Source organism: Triturus cristatus, chromosome 12, assembly GCF_964204655.1.
Source record: "Triturus cristatus chromosome 12, aTriCri1.1, whole genome shotgun sequence".
Taxonomy (NCBI): Eukaryota; Metazoa; Chordata; class Amphibia; order Caudata; family Salamandridae; genus Triturus; species Triturus cristatus.
Genome location: NC_140595.1, coordinates 89659657 through 89686966, shown reverse-complemented (window position 1 = coordinate 89686966; position 27310 = coordinate 89659657). Strand labels below are relative to the sequence as shown.

At 49.2% G+C, this 27310-nt stretch overlaps 1 protein-coding gene across 4 annotated transcripts in view; it reads left to right on the top strand.

Moving 5' to 3' along the window:
• Nucleotides 1-24927, top strand: part of CLK2 (CDC like kinase 2) — a 129454-nt gene extending 104527 nt beyond the window's left edge. For all 4 annotated transcript variants that reach the window (XM_085637964.1, XM_085637962.1, XM_085637965.1 and 1 more), the window contains 2 exons: nucleotides 22571-22661; nucleotides 24230-24927. In XM_085637964.1, coding sequence (XP_085494090.1) covers nucleotides 22571-22661; nucleotides 24230-24412 — 274 coding nt within the window. In that variant the 3' untranslated portion in view covers nucleotides 24413-24927. The remainder of the gene's footprint in view (nucleotides 1-22570; nucleotides 22662-24229) is intronic.
• The last annotated feature ends 2383 nt before the right edge of the window (nucleotides 24928-27310 follow it).

Sequence of the window (27310 nt, the reverse complement as noted above, 5' to 3'; positions counted from 1 at the left end):
GAGTGTCTGGGAGCAGAACAAAACAGTTGACATGGCACATCCCTGTGTGCCATGCCTACAACACATACTGCCCTGGCATACATCAGCCACCCCTCTAGCTGGGTGCCCTGTGCCAGTGGGTACAGGTGCATGAGCCCTCTGCCCCTACAGTACCCAGGTCCATTCTTGGGCACTGTAAGTTCAGTGCTGCCATCTAAGAGTATATGGTGCTGGGAGATCGTCAACACAAACTCCACAGCACCATGATGGCAACACTGAAGACTGAAAAGTTTGGTATCAAACTTTTCAGCACATTAAACCCGCACTGATGCCAGTGTGGGATTTAATGTACAATGCGCGACAGAGAGCATCTTAGAGATGCCCCCTGAACCTAACCTACAATCCTCGTCTTGTCTGAGGGGCTGCGTAGGCTGCCACACAGCAAACCTGTTGCTGGACCCCTGGGTAGAGAGCCATCCGCTCTCCTGGGCCTGCAACAATGCACATCCTGTGCTAGGTCTCTTCCCCCAGGATGGGCAGGGGAAGCTTCAAAGGCATGCCGCCTTTTGTGCGCTTCTCCAGGCCACTTGCTGTACTCCGCAACTGGCCCCTGCCGGTTCTGACCCCTACTCTGGCGGGAAGACTGGCCGGAAACCCCAAGGAAGGGATGGGGGTGTGCCAGCCTCTGCCAACCCCACCCATCTCCGGGCTCTCGCCATCTTGAAGATGGGAAGCCCTGCCCAATCAGGACTAGGCTACTGTCTCCCCCCTCCCCCCCCCCCCCCCCCCCCCCACACACACAGGAGAGTAGCAGGATAGGGGGTGTACCCTCCCCAGGGAGGAGACCCACTGGTCCCTGCCCTTTACCTACCTGTAACGCCCCTAAATTTAGTATTTTGGGGCACCCTGAACCTTCCTTCCGGAGATCCAGATTCCGAAACAGCAAAGAAGCTCAAGAAACAAGAAGACCTGCCGTGCAGCTGCTAACAAGAGGAAGACACCAACTGCTTTGGCCCCAGCCCTACCGGCCTGTCGACCCTCGAACCTGCTTCTGCTAAACCCTTCTCCAGTGGCCAGTAACCTCACAAACCCCGGAGGATCTGGCTACCTTGTGACTCTAAGCAACTGGGACTCCCACGAGCAGTGGTACTGCTCCAAGCAAGTAACTGACCCCTTGCATCAACCAGGAACCGTGAACCCTGCACACTCTGCACCTGCCAAGCCTGTCCTGGAGTGGACAAAGAACACAAGGGCGTCCCCCCAGCGACTGTGAACCCTGTATCCAGCACCCAAGGACCCACCTCGACGCTCCTGACACCTGCAGCCTCAGAACCCGGGACCCTGCCAACCGCGACACCAAAAGGCACCCCGGTGCCCTGCGGCCCCCTGTGCCCAACTCCTTGGTGCCTACCTATCCTCCAACTACCCAACTTACCTCTTGAAGTGGTGGTCGCACCTAAACAATCTTCATTCCCGAGCTTGCAGCCTTTGTTCGTTCTTGAGCTTTTCCATTGCAATCCGCTGAGCGCCCGACTGCTCAAAAGCACCCTGCACCCAGCCACCCGAGTGCCCCTGGCAGTGCAACCTCTACCCTAATCTACTTCCTCATTTGCCCTGAGCAAGTGACCAGGAGCCCAGCTCCCACAGCCGCGTGGCCTGCTAGCCAGCAGCCACCAACCAAAGGCCCCCTGCCTCCCATAGGATAACATTGGGCCGATCTCACTCTGCACCCGGCTGCCCCTGTGCCGCTGAGGGTGTAACAACTGTACTTGCCTGGCCCTGGGTAAGGTAATCCTTAAAGCAACTAATTGCATTTAATTAGAGATTCCCATTGAGCTCAATGTATTATTGTGTTTGAAATTGGGTTGCCTATTGCAACCACTAACTTTTATATTCAAAAGCCTATTGCCTATTGAAAAGTATTTATCTAAAGCATCTCATTCTCAAAGTATATTTTGATACCTATTGTTGGTTCTAAAATGAAACTATATATTTTTATACAAAAAACATTGGCTTAGAGTTCAGTTCTTGTGTGTGAGACCATTTGCTGACTGAGTGTGTACAACAAATGCTTTACACTGTCTGTTACTGCCTTACTGCTCGACCAAGCTACCACTTTAGAAAGTAAGGTTAATCTAACTTTAGCCTCTGCCAAACGTCTGGGGACTGTGGACACTGTACCTAATTTGGAACAGTATATACAGAGCCACTTTCTTACACATGTTTGTCAGCATTCTATTGCCCCATGCCTCCAAAAAGGTCACTAGTTTGGGTCACGCATCAAGCCTTTCAACATCAGAAACAATCGGTCAAGACTCCCTTCTGCTTTGAGCAGCCCATTCTCCAGCAGCTTCAGGAGAATCTGGATGTGATGTAGAAATGTCTTGTCATTTATCCCCAGACAAGGAAGTTCCCACAAAACTACCTCCTAAGCCCTCATACTTTGCCTTGGAAGAGAAATCTGACCTTTGAGGAGAGGCTTGCTTTGAAGCCTCCTCCAGCTCCAAAGAATAAGAAACAAGAACAGGAATCCTAGCCCCACTGTCATATGTTGTTCCTCCACCACAACTCCGTCACCCCCCCCCCCCCCCAAAGTTTTCCCAGCTGGCTCTGCATATTCTTCTCACGGGAAGGCAGTCCTTTTTACCGAATAAACCTTTGTAAGGCACCATTTGATTCGTGCCCTTGACTCTTGAGACAACAGTCTATCTCTTGGTTGATCCTGATCACTATGTGGTAAGGGCATTTCCTCCAGACAAAACCACTGCTGATCACAAGATGATACAAAGGGCGGCCACCTTCCACACAGTGCATATGCAGGACCTTCAGGAGGATGACGGCAACTTCTTAGTAGAGACTTTGCCCAGGTCAGAAAGCACTGTACAGTTCCTCTCAAATGTTATGTTGAAGTCCACTGCAGACACCATCAAGGAACCTCTCAAGGAAAGTGTCATAATGCCCAGAGGGGAAAAAAAATGTAATCCCTTCCTTATAAACCCAGCCTACATCAGAGGTCTCGTCCCTCCCGATTCCCCTGTAGTACATACCACTTGAACGTGCAGTAATGCTGAAGCCACAGGATACTCCCACATCCCACTTACATGGAGAGCAAGAAGATTGCTGCTGCTGGGAAGTGTCGCTATAGCAGGCACTGCCCCCGGTGGATAGCTATCTCTCTGTCTCCTTCAATGTGATGCAGTGCAATGGGATCAGTTGCAGAAGTTAGTGAAGCATATTCTCGAATAATTCTGGAATATTGGGATAGAAAGTTACTGAAGAAAGACCATTTCCATTGCAAGTATCTATGACTCCCTGGGTGCTGCTGTCACTGCTTCTTGAGGGGTCAACACCAGCATCCTCATCAGATGCCATGAATATCTCCAGAAGTCAGTAGCATTTGCTCAACCTGCCCTTCAATCGTGAACATCTCTTTGGTCCGCAGGTTGACCAGGTGCTAGTAAAGATTAAGAAGGGCATTGGCACATCTAAAGCCATGGGTGCCCTTCAGACCTCATCCCCTCAAGATTCCTATTGGTGACACCAATCAAGGGCAGATTGCAAGACCATCTCCCTGGACCATATCTCCGCCTCCCAGAAGCAGCGGCAGTCCTAACACCAGCACATAGACGTTACTCCAGAGGTTCCAGTAAAGAAACATCCCCTCCAAACATTGACTCACCTTATTGATCATGCAACACCTTTTAGAGGCAGGAGTCGGGATTTTCTTCATTAGCAGGAAATCGCATCATACAAGTGAGTCTTGTTGCAGTTTGCCATGACTACTGCCTAGAACTCCACTCACCCTTCCTACAACCCACCCAGCAACCATACCCTCAGCAGAGAGCATCTCACCCTCCTGAAGGGAAAGGTCCACGTTTTCCAAAAGAACTATTGAACAAGCGCCTTGCCATAAGCTGCATAAAGTAGTTTGCTCCCTCTACTTCTCCTCCCAAAGATTAACTGCTCCCTGAGGCCCATTGTGAACTACCGGGTCCTGAACCGGTGTATCCTCTTCCCTCTGCTGCAATAAGGTGACTACATGGTGACATTAGACCTCATGGGCACATACTTTCACATCTTTCATTAACCCTGCCAATCAGTGCTACTTGTGCTTCATAGTAAGTGCCCATCATTATCAAAATGCTTCGATTCAGCTTCACCACTGTCCCAAGGGTCCTCACCAAGTGCCTCACAGTAGTGTTCACCCGCTTAAGGAGACTAAGCATTTGTATCTTCCACTACCTACATGATTAGCTGATAACAGAGCAGTCACGCACCAATGTCTATCACATTCCCAGGCTACCATCTCACTCCTTCATAGCCTCTAGTTTCCCATAAAGTCCCATCTACAACCTCTAAAGATCCAGCCCTTAATGTGGGCTGTACTTCTCCCACAGGCAAAGCCTACCCTCTAACTGGTCTAGGCGTTTCAGCAGCTTTTGTCTCTTTCACCAAATTGTTACCTTACAGTGAAAACTTTCATGTGCCTGCTTGGCATGATGGCCTCCTGTATGGCCATAATACCTCATGCTCGTCTTCATCTGTTGTAACGGTGCCTCTCAAGCCCAATTGTCACAAGCGGAGGGTCAGCTAGAGGATTTGGTGTTGTTAAAGGGCAGTGCACATTGATGCTGTTCCACCACTACAGAGAGCAATCAGTTGCATGGCAGGACGTTTTTAGGAAAATGGAGATCATTCCTCCTTTCTCTGCATACTCATGTTTAAAGCATTCATGGAAGGCCTCAAAAGGGTCCTCCAACCCAGGATTACCGCTGGTCTAGCATGTAGTCTTACTTTAGCATATTCCTCACCAGACCCGTGTGACCTCTTTTTGAGGTCTTAAAGCTTGCGGTCTCCAGTACCTTGCCTGGAAAGTAGCCTTTTTCTTGCAGCCATAACCTCTTAGGCATATTAGTGAGTCACAGGCCCTCGCACTCCAAGAACCCTTCATTCCGGTTCATGTTCAGGCCTAAAACTAACAGTGCATTGTTCCGTAAAGGGGTTTCGTCTTCATCTTAATCAAACCACAGAGCTCCCAGTATTCTACCCTCAACCAGACTCTGTAGCAGTGCCCTACACAGCTTCAATGTCAAACTCTCTCTTGTGTATTAGTGCTAGAACCATGCCCCTTTCTTGTGGTGCAGAAGAGATGGTTACTTTAGCCCTTATTATGAATATTAGGCTTATACAGTATAACCTAAACAACACACCTCCGCGGCTTTAGATCTTGGTCATGCTGGGTCAAAATATCGTGTTAGTTCTCTCTAGCATTACATTTTCAACTAAAATGGCCAACTTAGTGGGTCACCTGCGGTACAAGGCAAAGTGGCTATTGGAAGCCCTTGGATTCTTAAAGGCTTTTTTAAGTGTAAAAGCCTATCCGACTGTTTTCTTCATTGCTTAGACTTCTTAAGGAGCAGTTTATGATTTAGGTGCTACAACAGAGTTTTGGAAAGGGGTTTTAAAATTTGTCTACAATTTTGTGAATCTTTCCCTTGATAGTGGACCGGCTTGTTTTTTTTTTTTTTTTTTTTACCTTCTGGTACAACCCTTCTACGGGGCCATCCTCCACTCTGTCATGTCATGGACAGCATATCCCAGTCTCACAAAAATCCAAGCTTTCCAATGGCGGATCCTTCTGTTCGAGGCATATGAGCTAGAGATTATACACTGTGCATAGATCACCATCTGGTGTTGGGCCCGGATGTTTGCAGTTTGTTTTTCTTCTTGGACAATGTTTGGAAGTCACGAGTTCGGTGACTCCTCCTTCGGTCCGTACTGCGCATGGGCTTCGGCTCCATCCTCAGATTGTTTTTTTTCCGCCATTGGGCTCGGATGTAATACTTCGTGCTCCGGCTTCGAACCTTTCCAGTTCGACCTTCGACGAAATATCCTCGTCAATCGAGATTCTTCAGACAAAATCATCTTCTTTATCTCTCTCGTCGGCTCTTCCTCGATTCCAGGCAGCGGCCTTCGGGCCTATCTCGACTCCGGTCTCGGCCAATGGAAAGGACTCCCTTTAAGAAGTGCCCAAAATGTGGGTCTAAATTTCCCCACAACAATCTACATCAGGTGTGCAACCTCTGCCTCTCTCCCGAACATGAGGCCCGAGACTGCCCCGCCTGCAAGTCTTTTCGATCGAAAAAGACTATTCGGGGTCGACTAGCTCGACGCACCATGGCACACTCATCGACCTCGGCTCCACCGGACATCTTCGGAGAAGACATCAGAGCTTCGGCACAGCCGCACACCGAACAGGAAGACTACCTCGTCAGCGCTTCCGAGGCCGACTACTCCGACGTGGATGACATCACACCAGCGCAGAGGGTCGTGAGTACTCTACTCCCTCCCACTCCCGCGCCGAAAGACTCCGGTTACACCTTCGCCTCCGGGCCTAGGCAAAACCAAACATACCGCTTCCATCACCCCACCTTCGGGCCCGGTGAAGAGGCATCACAAGTCTCCCGGCGGCTCGGGCTCGAGCCAGCCTGCTAGCGGCGCCCAAAAACACCCTTCGGCACCGAAGAAAACCACGCCAAGCTCCGTTCCGAAGCCATCAGTGTCGAAACCTGGCCTCTCGGTCCCGACCAAACATAAATCCCTCGGCACCGACGCTTCCGTGCCGAAGCCTGCCTCTGCACCGAACAAAAAATCGGAGGCCCCGAAAAAGCATGGCACAGAAACAGAAGAAGCAGTCGGCCCCGAAAACATCGGCACTGACAGACGAATCGGTGCCGGAGGAGCTCTTCACGCCTGATCCTCTACAAAAGACTTTAACAAAGGATCCAAAGACTGGACATTTGACTTTGTCTTCAAAGAAAAGACATTTAGACAAGCCCGCTCCTCCTCCACTGCCAAAACGGAAGGACTCTGCCACATCTCCTTTCAGAGTAGCCTCCCCATCTCCTCCTCCACCTCCCCCATCTCCGCCACCTCCCTCATTTCCGCCTTCTCCACCCTTGCCTCATCGCTCTCCAACCTCGTATCCAGACCCTGATGACCAAGGGGATCCCTACTATGACCCAACAGATGCCCCACAGGACCCCACTCCTCCGGGCACACCAGACCCATGGGAGGATTATCATAATCCAGACGTCCCACATGGGCCTCAGGATGATCTTTACCCATCCAGGCCACCTCCACCAGAGGACTCCCTGGGGTTCCACCACTTGTTACAATGGGCGGCACATTATCATGGGGTGGAGTTACACAGTGATCCAGTTGAGGAAGACTTCCTACTTGACACCTTTGACATCGCAGATAAATCTACTGGCATACTACCCATGCTTAAAGGGGTGACCAAACATGCGGCAGAGGTTTTCAAAGACCCAGTCAGGGCTAGGGTCTTAAACCCCAGAATAGAGAAGAATATAAGGCAGCCCCCACAGATCCTGCCTATATTAAAGGGCCTGCGCCCTTAGACTCATTAGTGGTGTCCACAGCTAGGAAGCGATCCAATTCTCAGTCATCGGGTGAGGCTCCGCCACCCGATAAGGAGTCCAAGCTCTTAGATGCGTCAGGCAAACGCACTGCCTCGCATGCTGCCAATATGTGGCGCATCGCCAACACGCAAGCGCTGCTGGCGCGGTACGACAGAGCACACTATGATGAGCTGGAGGCTCTCATGCAACATCTCCCAGAGAAATATAAAAATAAGGCTCATGAACTGATACAAGAGGGAAAGATCATTACTAACACCTCTATTAAATGTGCACTTGACGCAGCAGACGCAGCCTCCAGGGCTATAAACACCAGTGTTCTGCTTCGCCGCCACGCCTGGCTCAGAATCTCAGGCTTTAAGCCGGAGGTCCAAGCATCTATATTGAACCACCCTTTTGACCAACAACACTTATTTGGCCTAAAAGTAGACGAAGCCCTGGAAAAAATGAAGGATACGGCGAAGTCTATGGGAGCATTACAATCCCACACTCCTAGACGCTCCTTTCGCCGTTCCTCCTTTCGAGGCACTGGCAGGGGTTACTCTACCGATAACGCCTCTACGTCCTACAAGTCCCCTCCTCAGACTACCTTCACAAAGGGCTATCAAAGAGGTGGATATAGAGGGAACAATAATAAAGGCAGGGGCAAAACCAACACCGCCCGTTCTGCCACACCGCCCACACAATGACTTTCCCCCGCTCCCCCAGACCATTCCACTCCAGTCGGGGGCAGACTACAAGACTTTTTTCAAACCTGGGAGACCATAACATCAGACAAATGGGTGACCCAAATTATTCGGTCAGGGTACTGTCTCGAACTAACATCATTCCACCCAGGCACCGTGCAGTGTCACAAGAACATACCACACTGCTGAAACAAGAGGTAATCTCCCTCCTGCAAAAACAGGCTATAGAGCAGGTCCCCATCAATCAGCAAAATTTAGGAGTCTACTCTCTGTACTTTCTGATACCAAAGAGAGACGAGACCTTACGGCCCATTCTAGACCTCCGGCCTCTAAATGCATACATCCATTCAGACCATTTTCACATGGTAACTCTCCAACAACTTCTCTCACTCCTGCCAGGACGACTTTCTCACTACACTGGACTTGAAGGACGCATACTTTCATATTCCAATACACCCTTCTCACAGAAAGTACCTCAGATTTGTGGTGGACGGCCAACATTATCAGTTCAAGGTTCTCCCCTTCGGGGTCACAACCGCACCAAGAGTGTTTACCAAATGCCTAGCAGTAGTGGCGGCACACCTCAAAAGACCACACATTCACGTCTTCCCTTACTTGGACGACTGGCTAATAAAAGCCGCGTCCTACAACCAGTGTGTGCAACATACAAACACTACCATCCAACTACTCCACCAGCTAGGCTTCACGGTGAACCACCAAAAGTCCCAGCTGATACCGTCTCACACAAAGTAATACCTCGGTGCCACTATAGACACCTCAAAAGCTATAGCCTATCCCAATTCGGCCAGAATCGCAAGCATACAAGCCTTGCGCCAAAAATTCATTCTTCAGCACTCTCTCCCAGCAAGAGTGTTTATGAAGCTAATAGGGATGATGGCATCTTCATAGTGCCTCATGCAAGACTCCACATGCGTCCACTCCAAGAGTGCCTAGCATGCCAGTGGACCCAGGCCCAAGAACAGCTGACGGATCTGGTGTTGGTGGACGGTCGCACCCATCGCTCTCTGCAGTGGTGGAACACCACAAACCTTTCCAAAGGGCGACCGTTCCTAGACCCGGTTCCTCAGGTGATTCTAACAACGGACGCATCGCTCTCCGGCTGGGGAGCGCACCTATTACACCTCACAGTGCAGGGTGTATGGACGCCACAACAAAGGTTACTCCACATCAACCATCTGGAGTTATTGGCGATCTTTCTAGCCCTGAAATAGTTTCAGAAACAAATCTCAGCCAAAGCAGTCCTCATTCGCACAGACAATATGACTGCAATTTATTATATTCAAAAACAGGGGGACACACTCACCCCAGCTCTCTCGGTTAGCACAGAGCATATGGAGATGGGCAATCCCACAAAAAATCTTTCTCCTGGCACAACACGTCCCAGGGATACAAAATACCATGGCAGATCTGCTCAGCAGACAAACGCAACAAATTCACAAATGGGAACCGCATCCACAAGTTCTTCACCCATTCTTTCACAAGTGGGGGCATCCCCAGATAGACCTCTTTGCCACCCACGAAAACAAAAAATGCCCAAGCTTCCCCGCCAGATACCCACACCCATTGTCCAAAGGCAATGCGATATGGATGAACTGGTCAGGCAAATTTGCATACGCCTTTCCACCTCCCGCGAATTCCATTAGTGGTAAGGAAGCTACAACAGCACTCCCTCACGCTCATTCTGGTAGCTCCAACATGGGCCAGGCAGCCGTGGTACACCACACTACTACAGCTCTCAGTGGTACCACACCAAAAACTGCGTCTGTCCCCATGCCTCCTAACCCAGAACCATGGAGAAATCCGGCACCCGGACCCAGCTCAGCTCAGCTCAACCCTGCGACCTGGCTCCTGAAATCTTAGAATTTGGATACCTTAACATTCCCCCTGATTGCATGAACATTATCGGGGAAGCCAGACGTCCTACCACTCGAGCATGCTATGCCGCAAAGTGGAAGAGATTTGTTGTTTACTGCCGTAACAATACAATCAACCCTTTAGATGCATCCATACAACACATTATATGCTATCTGCTCCATCTTTAAAGGTGTAACCTGGCATACTCTTCCATACGCTTACACCTAGCAGCGATTGCTGCTTACCTGCAAAAGACAGCATTTATCACTTTTCAGAGTGCCTGCTATTAAAGCCTTCATGGAAGGCCTTAAAGAGTAATTCCGCCCAGGGCACCACCCTCACCTGTGTGGAATCTAAACGTAGTTCTTACAAGGCTGATGGGTCCGCCTTTCGAACCAATGCATAAATGTGAACTGCAGTTCCATACTTGGAAAACGGCTTTCCTCGTAGCTATCGCTTCCTTTAGAAGGGTTAGTGAAATACAAGCGTTCACTATACAAGAACCCTTTCTACAGATACATCACAGCAAGGTGATACTTCGCACAAATCCAAAATTTCTGCCTAAGGTCATTTCCCCCTTCCATCTCAATCAACCGGTGGAATTACCGTTTTTTTTTTCTCGCAACCTCAATCTGTTGCGGAAAGGGCTCTACATACACTTGATGTTAAAAGGGCTTTACTTTACTACATACAAAGAACGCAACCTTTCAGAAAGACCAAACAGTTGTTTGTCTCGTTCTTTCCACCGCATAAAAGCAACCCCATCTCAAAATCGGGGATAGCTAGGTGGATTGTAAAGTGCATACAAATTTGCTATCACAAAGCAAAAAGAACATTATCTGTTCCACCTAAAGCCCACTCTACAAGAAAGATAGGGGCTTCTATGGCTTTTCTAGGGAACATACCCTTAGATGACATCTGCAAAGCAGCCACATGGTCCACACCGCACACCTTCACAAAACATTACTGTGTAGACGTTCACTCCAAACAAGCTAGTGTGGGCCAGGCTGTACTAAAGACACTGTTTCAAACCACTGCAACGGATACCGGTGGTCGCCGCTAGGGCTGGGTACTGCTATATAATCTATGCACAGTGTATAATCTGCAGCTCATATGCCTCGAACGGAATATGCTACTTACCAGTATGCATCTGTTCTTGGCATGTAGAGCTGCAGATCTATACATGCCCACCCGCCTCCCCGGCTACCTGTATCCGTTCCAGTCTATCTTATTTAGATACAACACACATGGGTTTCTTTACTATTATCGCTACGCTCCATCTTTTCCCTGCTGGTGAAAAACAATCTGAGGATGGAGCTGAAGCCCATGCGCAGTACGGACCGAAGGAGGAGTCACCGAACTCGTGACTTCCAAACATTGTCCAAGAAGGAAAACAAACTGCAAACATCCGGGCCCAACACCAGATGGCGATCTATGCACAGTGTATAGATCTGCAGCTCTACATGCCAAGAACAGATGCATACTGGTAAGTAGCATATTCCTTCTCAGTCAGCTCATCGGGTAACGGTCGAAAAGGTCATGCGCCTACTTGGCATGATAGCCTCCTTCATCGCTATAGTCCCTCAAGCCAGGTTGCGCAGGCACTAGTTGCAGGAGTGCTTAGCAGCACAGTCACAAGTGAGGGGTCATTGGGAGGATCTAGTGTTGCTCTGGGCCCATACTGGTCACACTCGGCAGTGATGCAGTGCCACAAACCTGTTGTAAGGCCATCCTTTTCTAGACCCAATGTCTCACATTACCATCACATCGGGCACCTCTCACAGGAGTTGATTGTTCAAGAGATGTAAAGATCCTGTTTATGAAGCCCACATCAACCATCTAGATTTGCTAGTCATCCAGCAAGCCCCCAGAATGTCCTTCGCTCGTATCCTAGACAAGGTAGTTCTTGTTTGCATAGACCATCTGCCATGTTCTACCTACAGAAACAGGGTGGCACCCACACTGCAGTTGTCCACAGTAGCCCAGGGCATTTGGAAGTGGACGATGCATCAGAGTTAATTTCAGATACCGTACATACTGGGAGCAGTATGGCCATCCTTAAAGAGGCTCACAAACCTACCACCAGAGCCTGTTATGCAGCCAAATGGGAACTGTTTATACACTACTGTCTTCCTAAACAGATTGCCCCTCTGAAGGCAGCAGTTCATAACCTTGTCTGTTATCTGCTTCACTTGCAGAAGTCCAGCCTTGCTTATATTCTGTCAGACTTCAATTGACTGCTGTTCCTGCTTACCTTTGAAACAGAGAACACATTCCACATTTCAGAGTTCCTGTTATCGATGCCTTCAAGGAGGGTCTCAAAAGGTGTATACCACCACGAGTGACACCAGCCCCCCACCCACCCGTGTGGAACCTTAACATCGTTCTAACAAGCATTTGCAAAGCAATAGGTCTCGCAGTTAAGCGAGTTTGAGCTATTGACATTTTAAATAACAATGCCTTTTATTTTTGTTTTCGATTTAAAAACAAAAGGCATTGTCATTACAATGTCAATCGCATAAACCTCAGTAACTGCGAGACCTATTGCATTGCAAATGCTTGTTATTACAGAGGATAATCCAGCAGTAGAATTTACCCCTACGGTGGAGGATTTTCCCTGGTATTTAGTAGTTAATCTACAAATCGTGAGACTTTCATTACTCTTGTCAGAGGGGCGCTACGCATGCACCTCTGGCAGGAGAGGGAGTTCTGCTGACTGCAGTTGAAAGGGAGAGCCAGTGCGTCAGTTAAGCCTGTTTCGCAATAATACATTAATATGTGTTAGATCTGGGGGTCTCTAGTTGGCAGAGGTATTCACCTTCGACCAAATAGGGACCCTTGCTTCTAGTCAGGGTACAGGGACACCCACGGTAGATAACCCCTGCTCACCCTCTAGGTAGCTTGGCTCGAGCAGACAGGCTTATCCCCAAGGCAATGTGTAAGGTATTTGCACGTAGACACCACAATGATCCCCCCTCCGCACACCACAAACTTAGACCACACAGGTGAGTTATATCAAAAATAATATATCTTTATCTAGTTTCCGCTGTTGAAATCAAGCATCACAGGTTTACACAATAGTCGCTTTCTTAGTTGGTCAGGATCGTCAGACGATAGTCTCTAGTCTCTTGAGTGATTCGATACTCACAGTGAATGAATCAGTTTGTAGGCTCTCGATGTTTTAGGCAGCTGCGTTGCTCCAGCGGTGTCACTGCGCTCGTTATACAAGCGCTCCTCGGGCTGTTCGGTGCAAGGATTCCACAACTCCCTCGACGAGCCCCCAGTGACGATGTCGACGTCACCGGAGTCAGCCACTCACAGCGCGGCTTCGCAGAGCAGGGAAATACGACTCTCGATCCGCTTCAGGCCTCCGGGTCGCGGCAAGGCACGTGCCGATGAGCACGTCGATCTTCTTGATGCGGCAACCGGTGTCGGGCCCGGCTCGGTGCGGTACTCTCTAGCAAGACAGAGAGCAGCCAGCCCACCTCACAGGCAGATGTTGAGAAGCTTGGTAGAACAGTCCACGGTCCCTGCGGCACACAGCGGCGCAGGTGGGACACAGCAGAGTCTTGAGTTCTTGGCAACCTTTCTATCCCTGGGTTGTGAAACAGGAGGCCAGCTCTTCTCAGGCCCTTGGAGATTCAGTTGAAGACACCGCAAAGTCTTGTTTGGTCAAGTGGATAGGGTCAGCACACAGCAGGACCCCTTCTTCTCCTTAGCTTCAGTTGTACGCCAGAACAGGTCAGCCTTTAGAGCACACAGCACGGCAATCTTCCTTTAGTTCTTCAGCGGTCCGTCTTTCAGCAGAGGTTCCTCTCGATGGTTGAATCTCAAAATCTGTTGTCAGGGGTCTTGTACTTATACCCCTAGAAGTCTTTGAAGTCTTTGTGCAAGTGGGTCCTGAGCCCGGTCTGATCCAGTTCTGGGTGTTGCTGGAGCACTTTGTTTTCCTGGCTCCTACATTCTTTTCAGAGCGAGGGGCAAGGTCGTCAGCCGCCCAGCAGGAGGTGGAGCCAGCAGAGTGGCAGGCAGGCACAGCCCTATTCAATCCCAGGTGCTATCTCCTCCCTCCACTCTCCTTGCGATTGTCGCCATTCAGCAGAGGGCTGACTCAGCCAACCTCCCGGGGGATCCCCAGCCCCTGTCACTCTCAAACCAGACAGTCAATCCACAAGCGCGCCCAGGCACACAGAAGGGTCAGACAAGAACAGCTACTCTCTAAAAAGTACTGTTCTCCAACTCAGGATTTAAAAACAATCTCTCCTAACAGATGTGTTATTAAATGCTGAGCTCAGGGATATCAAACACTCATGTCTTATCTTGTTCGTATGAGAAGATAGGCGGATAGCCATTGGCACCCGCCTCCCTCATGTTGGCCTATGGAACAAGATAGCCTTGCAGTAGTGAGCACACAAAATGGCCGGTGTTCACTACCAGAACATGTTACCTGCACTAGTACATGCTCTACCTTCTACATACACTGCACCCTGCCCAGGGGGGTACCTTGGGCCTTCCATAGGGATGACTGACGTGTATGAAAAGGGAAGGGTTAGGCCCGGCCAGTGTGGACACTGGCCAGGGGGACATGGCAGTCCGGGGACTGCAGGCAGGCCTGCGGCGGCAGGCCTGAGACACTGTTTTAGGGCTACACAGGTGGGTGGCGCAATCAGCGCTGCAGACCCACTAGTAGCATCCGTCATCACCAGCCCTGGCACACACAGGGACTTCATGGTGATACAGATATGCCAATCAGGTATATCCAATCAATACGATATTTTACACAGGGAGCACTTACACTCTGGCACTGGTTAGCAGTGGCAGAGTGTCCAAAGCATCTAAACCAGCAAATCGAAATCCAGCACAGCATCAAAAATCCAGGTAGCAGAGGCAAAAGATAGGGGAAAAACCCACGCCAAGGATGTCAAGTCTAACAATATGCATATCAAATAGGCTACACGTTTCTCTCGTACTTCAACCAAATTAGATTTCTTGTGCGGGTTTCTAAAATGTTACCATTTCACCCCGTTCGAGAATTGAGATGGAACAGCTATTTAAGCTTTCTCCGTAGGTCCAGTAATTCAAAGTTTTTATGAGTTATCCCAGGAACACAGTTAAGCGTCTTATCTCCCTGCATCAAGAACAGAGCCACTTGTGTTCTTGTTTGACTAAATGCAAAGAAGAGTGCAGTGCCAGTAACGGAAGCGGGGACTAGTCTAGTTGACTAGCTTGTGCGCTGCAAGCGGCTGTGAACTAGTCCACCCGGCATACACTGCGCGACCAATCGCCAATGCGCGTCTGAATTTACCTTACTCTGAGAGACCCTGCTAAAATGGAAACAGCAGACCCCACCTGTGCCGAGAAGGGTCCCGGACTGGCAGCAGCGGTTTAAGCTCTCACATGCAGCAAACGGTACCCAGGGCTGTCACGTCGATCAAGTTATTCCAGGTCGGCACATTTCGCCACATAAAAGAACCCTCCCTGTCCCATACCGCATCCTTTCTGCTTAGAAGATTCCTTCAGCGTGATATTAAGACCCCGCTTTACATGTGTTTTTGGAGGTATTCATTGTGGTGATAACCCAGCCTACTTCGGGGGAAGTCCCTGTAGTCTGAGCGCACTCTTGTGGGTTTAAGGGTTTGTTAGGTCTCGGCTAGCAAAGGCTGCGCTTGCGCAGTCTCGCTCGCGACATATGACTTGGAGAAGAGGGGCTTGAACCCGCCCCTCTTCTCTCCTCTTCTCCATTGGCTGGCCTCTTGAATGCTGGCCAGCCATTGGAGAAGAGGTTTGTCACTCCGAACAGGCCCCGTCCTTTTCGGATTCGGGGGCATGTTTTTTCGTTACTTTTCGATGGGCGTGTTTAAACGCCCCCGAATCCGAAAATGCTGCTGCCTTTCTCCGAGGCATTTCTGTTTCGCCTCGGAGAAAGGCAGTGGTGTGCTTGTTTCCTCCTGTTGGAGGAGAGGCAGCGAAGGGCGCCTGAGAAGCGACAAAAGGCCTGCATCCTAGTCCACAAAAAGCAGCAGTGTAGTGAACTCTCCCAATTCAGGCAAACTAAGCGAAATTACCTTTCCTCTTGGGAACAATGATGGCAAGAAAATACACTTAAATCTGGCAAGGTAATGTTACGGTTATGTCATGATTACGTTTTTATACGCAGAGAGCGCGCCGCGACGTCACTGGAATATTCCATTCCGTCTCCGGGTGACATTGCGCACCAGTCTTTCAGCTCCTGACGACCCAGCCTGCAGACCGAGGCAGCGGCGACGCACTCATCCTACAGTCTAGCCATGAAGATCTGGGCCTCCGAGCACGTCTTTGAGTGTGTCCGAGGGGGGAGTAGGGAGCCGGTTGTCGGGAAGGAGAGTGTCTATTCGCCGGTCCTCTCTCCCGGCTTGACATGGCCGCCGCAGGCGAGTTTCAAGGTATAGGGGAGCGCGGGGTGCATCTTCGCGGCGGAGACTAGGCGGCCAAACCCTCGGGCCTTCTCTGGCTGCCTGTAGGAGGCCTCAGTGCGCACGGGGAACTCGAGTGGAGGTTCAGGCTGGTAGACATCCGGAGTCCATTTGAATAACAAGTAGCTGACACAGAAAATTAGATAATTTTAAATGAAAACATGATATATCGGTTTTGCGTGTTGCGGCCGTTGGGCTGTTATCTGTGCAGTTTTGAAATTATTTATTCAACTGTAAACGTAAGTAGACTCGATACGCTACGGTTAGGGGGTTGTTGAAAGTTTAAAAGGAAGGGCACCCACATAGGTCATCGTGCCCACAATGCCTTGTGATAAAGATGTCTTTGGTCCGGCCGTTCAGGCAGGGGTCACCCAGCAACTTGTCAATTGGAGCTCGGTGGCTTAAGTCTGCTGCTGACATCTGCTGTCTCGAGTGCAAACCTCGGCAATTCTATTTTCGATATCAGTTTATTAACGTTATGTATGTATTACGCTGCAGTAATTGGTAATCAATTCCAACGAGTTTTCCTGCATTTACGTGCACGTTCCCTAACACTATAGTAATGCAATGCGCCTTGAGGCTGCTGTGCATGTGGTACTGTCACAAAATGAATAAACTTGATTGGTGTTTTCCATCACAGACTAAGAGGCAAAGTCCTCACACTCTTGCGTGTTGAAGTGCATTAAAACTTAAGTGTTATTTCTCACGTTTTTTCACTCAGGTGTGAGCTTCATATTTTGAATTGAATGGCACAGTTTAAAGTGCTGACAACTGAATTAGAATTTAGGTCTGCTGGATTTACCATAGATTACGTAACTGCTTCCACCCACGTTTCAATTGGGTGAGGTGTTAATTTTCCCCTGCCCTAAACAATTTCCCCTGCCCTAAACAATGGGGTAGTGTATTTCCCCACGAACGATGCATAGTGTCATCGATGTCAAACGTGTAGGATTCTAGGAGCTATGTCCTGTCAAGAATATGTATTAATTTGATGTTCTTTAAAACGATTTTTTTTCTTCGTGTGCAATTTGTGGGCAACCGTATGTGTGGCAGACTGAAATGTCGCTGTCCTGTGTATGTCCTCCTACAAAGGCGTGCCTGTGCGATTAATGTTCGGCCACGTAAGAACTGGAGGTAAAGCAAAATGAATGAGGCGTCAAGTTTGGCTTATTTATAACCTTGAAGATGGTCGACGTGCCAAGTTCGTACAATAGCAGTGCCACAGCATGATGATGAACGCGCACAGACCCATCTTTTTTCCTTGGTTTGGGGTGGGGGAGTGAGGTAGGGAGGTGTGTTCTTTCAATCGTTTAACAGATTGCATTTTTGTTGTTATCTTTTTTTATGTTTGTCCAACCAGGGCCTCTTAATGTTACTTTGTGTATGAAATACCTACTTACAGAGCTTTCGGCCCGCGCACTTCATTCATCGATATGTTACTGTGCCATTCACGTTTTAATTGTGCCCACTTCATCCGCTATCTAACTTCAGTGAGAGATGAGCTTATACTTTTTTTTAATGATATTATAAACCTATTTCTTGTGCAGTTTTAGAAGGAATGGTTTTAGTCTTGGGTTACACATTTTGTATGTATTTTACAAACTGGTTTTTTTTTTTTATTGTACGAGATTTATATAATTAAAAACAAAAAATTGAGACGAGTATTCTCGCCAAGAGCACATCACTAAGAACACATCCATACACAAAGTAGGTCCCTTAAGTGTCAGGACTACTGTGGCGATGTGTGCTTTGACACTAAACAATTTTTTTTGCGGTCAGCTATTTTTATTTTTTTTTATTTTTTTTTTTTTTCCCAATTGAGTCTGGCAGCCTCACCCAATAATAAAGTTTTGCTAGTAATATAATAGAACCAGCCAGCGCCACACCGGTTTGCTCTGCCAATGATTGTTATAATGATGTAATATCCCATGCGATATTATATTTGTCACAAGAGGTTTAAGAGTTGGTTTCAGCACTGAGTGTGGTAACCGTAGTGTTAGATAAGATGAGTCCGCGTGGATCGATACATCCTAGTCACGCAGATTCTCCTTGATGTATCTGGCTGTGTTTGACACCATTGATGTCCAGATTCTGTTAAATCAGATGGACTTTCTGCAGATTGGTGGTAGTGTGTTAAACTGGTGTCAAAGTATTCACACTGGTCAATAAGTCCAGATTTAATTAAACAGTCTGCTCTGAACAAAAGCAGTTAAAATGTGGAGTTCCGCTGGGTTCAGTACTGCCCATCCTGATTTTTAACTTGAATGTAATGCCTCTTTGCTTACATTGTCCACTGCAATTATAGGTGCAGGTGATGCACAGATTGTATTTCAAATCCATAATCATCGAGCCTATCTGATGTTTTGAGGTCAAGCCTCGTTAATGTGTAAACCTGGGTGTCATATAATAGGTTCCATTTAAATGGTGTAAAATACAAGGGTTTTGCTACCACTTACATATTTGCAACTACGAATTATGGCCCCCATTGATGGGAACCAAACCAGTACTGGAGCAAAAGGTGAAAAAATTAGGGATGTTGGACTCAAACCTGCAAATAGAGGATCACATTAACTAAGTAATTTAAAAAATTCCGCTTTGGTGGCTCTGTGTGTGTGTGGGTGGCTGTGTGTGTGTGGGTGGCTGTGTGTGTGTGGGTGGCTGTGTGTGTGTGGGTGGCTGTGTGTGTGTGTGGGTGGCTCTGTGTGTGTGTGGGTGGCTCTGTGTGTGTGTGGGTGGCTCTGTGTGTGTGTGGGTGGCTCTGTGTGTGTGTGGGTGGCTCTGTGTGTGTGTGGGTGGCTCTGTGTGTGTGTGTGTGGGTGGCTCTGTGTGTGTGTGGGTGGCTCTGTGTGTGTGTGGGTGGCTCTGTGTGTGTGTGGGTGGCTCTGTGTGTGTGTGGGTGGCTCTGTGTGTGTGTGGGTGGCTCTGTGTGTGTGTGGGTGGCTCTGTGTGTGTGTGTGGGTGGCTCTGTGTGTGTGGGTGGCTCTGTGTGTGTGTGTGGGTGGCTGTGTGTGTGTGTGGGTGGCTCTGTGTGTGTGTGGGTGGCTCTGTGTGTGGGTGGCTCTGTGTGTGGGTGGCTCTGTGTGTGGGTGGCTCTGTGTGTGGGTGGCTCTGTGTGTGTGTGGGTGGCTGTGTGTGTGGGTGGCTCTGTGTGTGTGTGTGGGTGGGTGGCTCTGTGTGTGTGTGTGTGGGTGGGTGGCTCTGTGTGTGTGGGTGGCTCTGTGTGTGTGTGTGGGTGGCTCTGTGTGTGTGTGGGTGGCTCTGTGTGTGTGTGTGGGTGGGTGGCTCTGTGTGTGTGTGTGTGGGTGGGTGGCTCTGTGTGTGTGGGTGGCTCTGTGTGTGTGTGTGGGTGGCTCTGTGTGTGTGTGTGGGTGGCTGTGTGAGTGTGGGTGGCTCTGTGTGTGTGTGGGTGGCTCTGTGTGTGTGGGTGGCTCTGTGTGTGTGGGTGGCTCTGTGTGTGTGGGTGGCTCTGTGTGTGTGGGTGGCTCTGTGTGTGTGGGTGGCTCTGTGTGTGTGGGTGGCTCTGTGTGTGTGGGTGGCTCTGTGTGTGTGGGTGGCTCTGTGTGTGTGGGTGGCTCTGTGTGTGTGGGTGGCTCTGTGTGTGTGGGTGGCTCTGTGTGTGTGGGTGGCTCTGTGTGTGTGTGGCTCTGTGTGTGTGTGGGTGGCTCTGTGTGTGTGGGTGGCTCTGTGTGTGTGGGTGGCTCTGTGTGTGTGTGGGTGGCTCTGTGTGTGTGTGGGTGGCTCTGTGTGTGTGTGGGTGGCTCTGTGTGTGGCTCTGTGTGTGTGTGGGTGGCTCTGTGTGTGTGTGGGTGGCTCTGTGTGTGTGTGGGTGGCTCTGTGTGTGTGTGTGGGTGGCTCTGTGTGTGTGTGTGGGTGGCTCTGTGTGTGTGTGGGTGGCTCTGTGTGTGTGTGGGTGGCTCTGTGTGTGTGTGGGTGGCTCTGTGTGTGTGTGTGGGTGGCTCTGTGTGTGTGTGTGGGTGGCTCTGTGTGTGTGGGTGGCTGTGTGTGTGGGTGGCTCTGTGTGTGTGGGTGGCTCTGTGTGTGTGGGTGGCTCTGTGTGTGTGGGTGGCTCTGTGTGTGTGGGTGGCTCTGTGTGTGTGGGTGGCTCTGTGTGTGTGGGTGGCTCTGTGTGTGTGGGTGGCTCTGTGTGTGTGGGTGGCTCTGTGTGTGTGGGTGGCTCTGTGTGTGTGGGTGGCTCTGTGTGTGTGGGTGGCTCTGTGTGTGTGGGTGGCTCTGTGTGTGTGGGTGGCTCTGTGTGTGTGGGTGGCTCTGTGTGTGTGGGTGGCTCTGTGTGTGTGGGTGGCTCTGTGTGTGTGGGTGGCTCTGTGTGTGTGGGTGGCTCTGTGTGTGTGGGTGGCTCTGTGTGTGTGGGTGGCTCTGTGTGTGTGGGTGGCTCTGTGTGTGTGGGTGGCTCTGTGTGTGTGGGTGGCTCTGTGTGTGTGGGTGGCTCTGTGTGTGTGGGTGGCTCTGTGTGTGTGGGTGGCTCTGTGTGTGTGGGTGGCTCTGTGTGTGTGGGTGGCTCTGTGTGTGTGGGTGGCTCTGTGTGTGTGGGTGGCTCTGTGTGTGTGGGTGGCTCTGTGTGTGTGGGTGGCTCTGTGTGTGTGGGTGGCTCTGTGTGTGTGGGTGGCTCTGTGTGTGTGGGTGGCTCTGTGCGCGCGTGTGGGTGGCTCTGTGCGCGCGTGTGGGTGGCTCTGTGCGCGCGTGTGGGTGGCTCTGTGCGCGCGTGTGGGTGGCTCTGTGCGCGCGTGTGGGTGGCTCTGTGCGCGCGTGTGGGTGGCTCTGTGCGCGCGTGTGGGTGGCTCTCTGCGCGCGTGTGGGTGGCTCTCTGCGCGCGTGTGGGTGGCTCTGTGTGTGGGTTCAAATGCAATAGGTCTCTCATTTGAGTGATTAAGCTATTGACATTGTAAATAATGCCGTTTCTTTAAATGTTTTAAAAACAAAAATGTCATAAGCAATGCCAATAGCTCTAACTTTAACAATGCCGAGACCATTGCATTGTAAATGCTTGTTCTAGCTAGCCGTCTGTTGCATTCTACACCTTTACCGTTCTACAATGGTTGCCAAAGGGTGTAGCAAATGGTGCAAAATGTGGTACGAGTTTAGAGTGGCGAATGTGGCCAACCACAAAACAAGACGGCAAAAGTGAAAGCAGGGGTGCGTGCGAGCGCGACTGCAAACACGCGAGCGGCGAAAGTAATCAGGGTCCAGATGGCGCCTCGGGCGCTGAAAGCTGGCGGCTGCATGCGCTTGTGCACGTAACAGCAAGCTGGTGGCCTGCTGCCTCTGGGTAGCACTTTCAAAATCCGCTTACTAGATGTCTCGTTTGAGGCAGCGCATGCGTTTGCTCAGGCGAGACCTAAAAAGGCTTATTGGCCTACCGTCGAGCAGCTCCACTCCTATTCTTCATAGTCTTTCCTGAAAGGTAGCTTTCCGAGTAGCCATAACTTCCCTCGGTTTTAAGTGAGCTTTTTTTTTTTTTTCACAAAGTTCACAATGATGGGGCTAAGGTGGTCTCTAGTTTTCTCCTTAATTAAACCTTAGAGCACCCAGTTTTCTTCTACAATCAGTGGAACAAGCTCTTAACACATTGCGTGTTAAATGCCCTCATGTATTACATTGACAGGGGAAAACTATTCCGTAAGACAGCAGCTCTTAATCTTTTTTTTCCAAACCACACAAGGTGTGTCCCATCTAAATCTGGTATAGTATGCTGGTTGGTCAAATGCATTCAGACCTGTTTTATGTCAAAGCTAAAAAAAAAAAACTTTGCCTATCCTTCCCAAATTTCAATCGACAGTCAAAAAGGGAGCTTCAATGGCTTTCTTGGGTAACCTTCCAATAGCTGACATCTGCAAAGCAGCTCCAACATTCCTGTGTGAATGTCTTAGCTCGCCAACAGCTAATATTGGCCTGGCTGTCCTACATACACTTTTCCAATCTTATGCAACATCCCCTGGCTAGCCACCGCTTTAGAGTGGACTGCTTTCTAGTCTATGCATCTTCACATGCCAGGAATGGGGAATTTTTTCCCTTTTTGTGATATTGTCCTAAGTGGGTGTTCTTTGTCTTGTACTGAAGTTTACTGCAGTAATTTGCTAGATTATCCAGTTGATTTAAGTACTCTGTTTCTTTTTTATGACAGAAAACAGAAATATTTCTATCATGGCCGTTTGGACTGGGATGAGAATTCCTCTGCTGGCCGATATGTGAGGGAGAACTGTAAACCGCTGCGGGTAAGTAACAATAGTGAACTGTCAGCCCTCTTGACGTGCATTTGTGGACTGTGAACGGTGCATGCCCTAGAACTCGGACCATCCCGATGTGTGTGTGGCTTGAGTCCTTTGCCTATGAGCACAGTCAGGTCTATAGAATGTATAATCTCAGAATGCAGTTCCCGCATGGCTTCCAAATTGGAGCAGTGACACTTTTTACCCACTGTCATGCCATTATTCGAAGAATTCTGCTCATATTGTCCACCATAAGTAGGTTACTGGGTTAAGATTAAGCTCGAAGCCTTACCTGTTGTGTTGGGGCTGAACAGAGTTTTATTTGGCCAGGGAGTATATACATAGCTTGCAGTTGAGTTTGACTGCCCTTTAAAGCGACATGAATTTGCTTTTGGCTGTACCTATGTGAATAAAAAATAGTTGCATTGTTAATCACCTAGTTTGGTTCATGAGAAGGAGATTGGTGTGTATGTTGAATTAGTTATTGGTACTGCCCTGTAATTTAAAAATTCCTTATGGGTCATTCATTTAGGAAGGCATTTAGCTAATCCTGTTTGTACACTTGTAAAATGCACCAGTGGCTCTTAATTTTCAGCTACCTTAAAGTCTAAACAATGTCAAATTGACAATACATGTAAAAATTCTGTCTTTATTCTTTGGTTGCAAAAGGGGGGCTTTATTTCCTTCTAGGGTAATTTTTTATTTGTACAATACACAAAATGGCGCTTTCATAGCTGTATAATTGTGCATGGAATTACTTAAGCAAGAGGAGTGGAGTAAGCCTCTGCTATTTAATGAAATTGAATGTTTTGCAACCTAGCAAAGCCAATGAAACTGGTTCAAGACGGTTGTGCTTGTATTAACTAACCTCTGTGAAGTTTAATCTCCAATAGCCGCTAAACCACAAAGGGAATTGTGAAAGTTCCTTGAAACTTGAGTACATATTTGGTGGACACCTGTTTTATCCATGTTGTGACCAAATTAATTTATACTGAGGTGTGGGTTGGGACTTTGAAAAGTTGCTAAGTCTTACACCTTAGCATTTAATTATTTTTTTTTTTAAAGTTAATTAGATTTGGTAACAGCACAGCTGGCCGAGCGTTAAAGCTTAAAAAAAAAAAAAAGGTCTTGTGCAATAGTTGTAATGTTTCATCACCTGTGCAGTGCTGCCAGGGCGGTTCTAGGCCATTATTTACCATTACCTTCATCCCTGCCTCACACCCCTTTTCCCTGGAAGCCCCCGGGTGGGACTTGTCAGCGGAGAAAGGAGAGGACACAACATGCATGTTTATCCCACTGCCACTAAGTGTTTGGAATCCCCGGAGTGACACTGGCAAAACACAGGTTTTCCAAATTCAATACACCATGCAGGTTGGGCTGGACATCAAGCAGAAGGGAGAACTGAAAATGCAGGAATAGTTGATTTACAACTTTTGATTAGTTATTTTGTGGAAAATATTTTGAACTGTCCAATTAACTGTGGTAAGTCGTCATTTGTCACAGTTAACCTGTGAATCAGCCAGCGAGCATGACAGTCTGCTTTGTCTTGTCTAATACTGTTTATCTCCTAACAGCGGTATCTGATGTCTGAGGCTGAAGAACATCACCAACTCTTTGACCTGATTGAGAGCATGCTAGAGTATGAGCCAGGCAAGCGAACAACGCTTGGAGAATGCCTGAAACACCCTTTCTTTGACCCCTTAAAGACTGAACCAACACCAAAACTCTGGGATTCCAACAGGGATATCAGCCGATGACACTACCAGTGACTGGATTCAAGTGGGGGCATGTGGACCATCAGCAATCAGTTACCATGAAAGGAGCCATTCGAGTCATGGTGTAACCCTTCCAACTGCTACTGCTAGAGTTTTTTTTTAGCCCAGTTGGTGTGAAGGTCAATTCCTCCATGAACATGGTGCTCAGTTTTTGCTTTTGTTTTTTCAGCAAATCTGAATTTTCTACCTTGTAAAAGTGTTAATATGTGAGATAATAAATATATAATATATGTAAAGGTTGGAACTGCTTGCACTACAAATGGGCGGGAGCAGTGCACAGTGTAAATAAGCCTGTATAACTGTCACTTGTATATGTGAACACAACCTTTTGCTTCAGGTATAGCTCAGGAGCTTGAGAGGAGTAAAATGGTGTTTGAATGCTTTTTGCTGTTGTGTAAGGTGAAAGGGGAGGAACACCGCGTTATCAGTGCTATGTATCTTATGACCGGTTTTATAAAGTATTTTGTACAGTCTTCAAATAAATGATATGGATTTGTCGTGGTGTCTTAACTTGTATCTTGGTGGGTTATAGTGGGACAAAAAGCATGGAAGATTTACGTGACTGGACAGAGTACCCTGCAAGACACTGCATGCATAATGTTCTCAATTAAATTGACCTGCGTACTTTAATTTAAGTTGTCGTACATCTCCTTCCTATTGCATATTTTGTGGTCGAAACGTCTGCATCACCTCTGCGACATGTCTTTGTACTCAAACAGTACCCTCCTTTCTGCACTCTATAGTGTTCAATCGGCACAAAGACAAATTGAGGCACTTTTTAGTATGCTCTGCAGTGAACCATGGGTATTCTTTCTATTCACAAACTTGTATGTGGCTAGCACTCCCAAATGAGCTTCAGCTGTGTATTTTGTGAAAAGCTATGATTTGTTCATGTGTTCTTAAGATACGATAAAGGAAAGATCATTGGGAACTTTTACTACTGAAAACCAGGATTCCCTGTATTGGTCAGGAATTTGAAGTATGGCAGCAGGTGTGGCTCTGGCTCTAACCATATTTGGCCACATCATATCTTTAGCCTTCCAGAGCTCTAACCTGTTTTCTTGGGCATTAACATTCGGATAGCTCTCCACAACACATCCATTTAGCCTAAACCTTACTTGTGTACCATTCAGATGCTTATCTTAAAGAGACACGTTAGTAATAGATTCCTTACCTTAGAATATCCCCAGGCGTCAGACTGGATCCGAAAAGTTTTCATCAGCAGTACCCCTGCGCATCGGTAGACGTCCTCGTACGGCTCCGTGTATGTCATTGGCATCCTAGCCGCCGAGATGTCGCGGGAGCTACTTAGACGCGCCCACGTGCGCGGACGTCAGTTCTTTTTCCGCGCCAGCAAGTGCAGAGCCGGAGAGAGCGGTACCCCCAGTAATTTTTTGAATTGAGTTTTTGGGGACTTTTGTCTCAGTTTTATGAATACTTACAATACCGGTGCATAGGGATGCCCGGTTTCAAGTCTTGCGCGGCCTGTCCCTGCACGATGTCTGTGACGGATCCGCACCGTGAGTGTCTCTACAGCATGGGGCGCCACCACGACTCAGTCGTGTTCCCACTGGCGGGCCATGGCTCCGAAAACTTTGCAGGAGTGGCCCCAAAAGTGGCTAGAGGCCTGGGAGTCTGCTCCGTGCCATTCTAGGTCCCGGTCCCGTGGGAGGTCGAGGGACCGGCCGCGGAGCCATCACCACCATTCCAAGTCTTCACACTTCGAATCAGGAAAGGCAAAGCACAAGAAGTCGAAGAAGCGCAGTCGCTTCGCCTTCCCCCAGCAGGTGGCACCGCCCCAGCGGCTCCGGCGGAGTCTCTGCAGTTGCCGATGGCCTACCTGCCCTTTCCGAGGCCATAGGCGGCTCCAGCCCAACTGCAGGGGTTCCTGTCAGCTATGCCACGTGTCTCTGGACCGTCCGGCCTTCGGGCCCGACTGTGGGTCCTTGTTCTTTGAAGTCGCCGACCCCGATGTCGTCAACTACTTCGGTCTCGACGCCGAGAGACCCCCATGGATCCACGCATGGATCCCCGTCCATGTCGGTTGGCCCAGTACGACCTCCGTTGACGCTGCCGCCACTAGCGTCGGCCACTGCCATCCCTGGCCTCCTCCCTGATGTGGAGATGGTGCTGGAAGGGTGTCGACTGACGCCGATTCCGACGCCGTTTGGGAATTTCTATCCCTTTCTTCAACCACCTCCTTCTGTTCCACCTGTTCGGCAGGCTGTGGAGGACAGGGAGGAGTCTGAGGACCCTCTCGCAGCACAATCCGAGTTAGACCCGGACTGGGCTGAGGATCCGGGGGATGCAGGTGACCAGGATTATACTCCTGAACCTGGTTCACTGTCTCCTACCGTTGATATGGAGGAGGGTGGTTCCTACTCTATGGTGTTGCGTAGAGCGGCTGAAGCTCCACCTCGAGCTTCCTACCGTGGCCGTCGGGACTAACCTGACAGAGGTGCTTCGGCCGGCGTCTTCTTCTACGGAGCCGCTACTGCCCTTTAATGATGCACTCTCGGACGTTCTTTTGGGCACCTGGTCCAGGTCCAACACAGGGGCTCCTGTGGATAAGAACGTAGCCAGACTCCATCGCCCGGCCCTGGGCGACCCCGTTTTCCTCTCCCAACACCCTACCTGAGAGCTTGGTTGTCCAGGCCTCTGCGTCCCCGAGTGCGTTCCCTTCCGCTTCACCGGACAGGGAATCCAAGAAACTGGAGCAGTTCTTCTGCCAGTTCAGGACTGCAGTCTGTGAACACCGCATGTCTCTTGGGCCATTATTGGGCCATTATTCCCATTCTGTGTGGGAAACTGTTGCTCAAGTGCTGCCTCAGTGTCCGGTGGAGGCTCGGACAGTACTCTCCCTAGATAATGCTGAGGGGA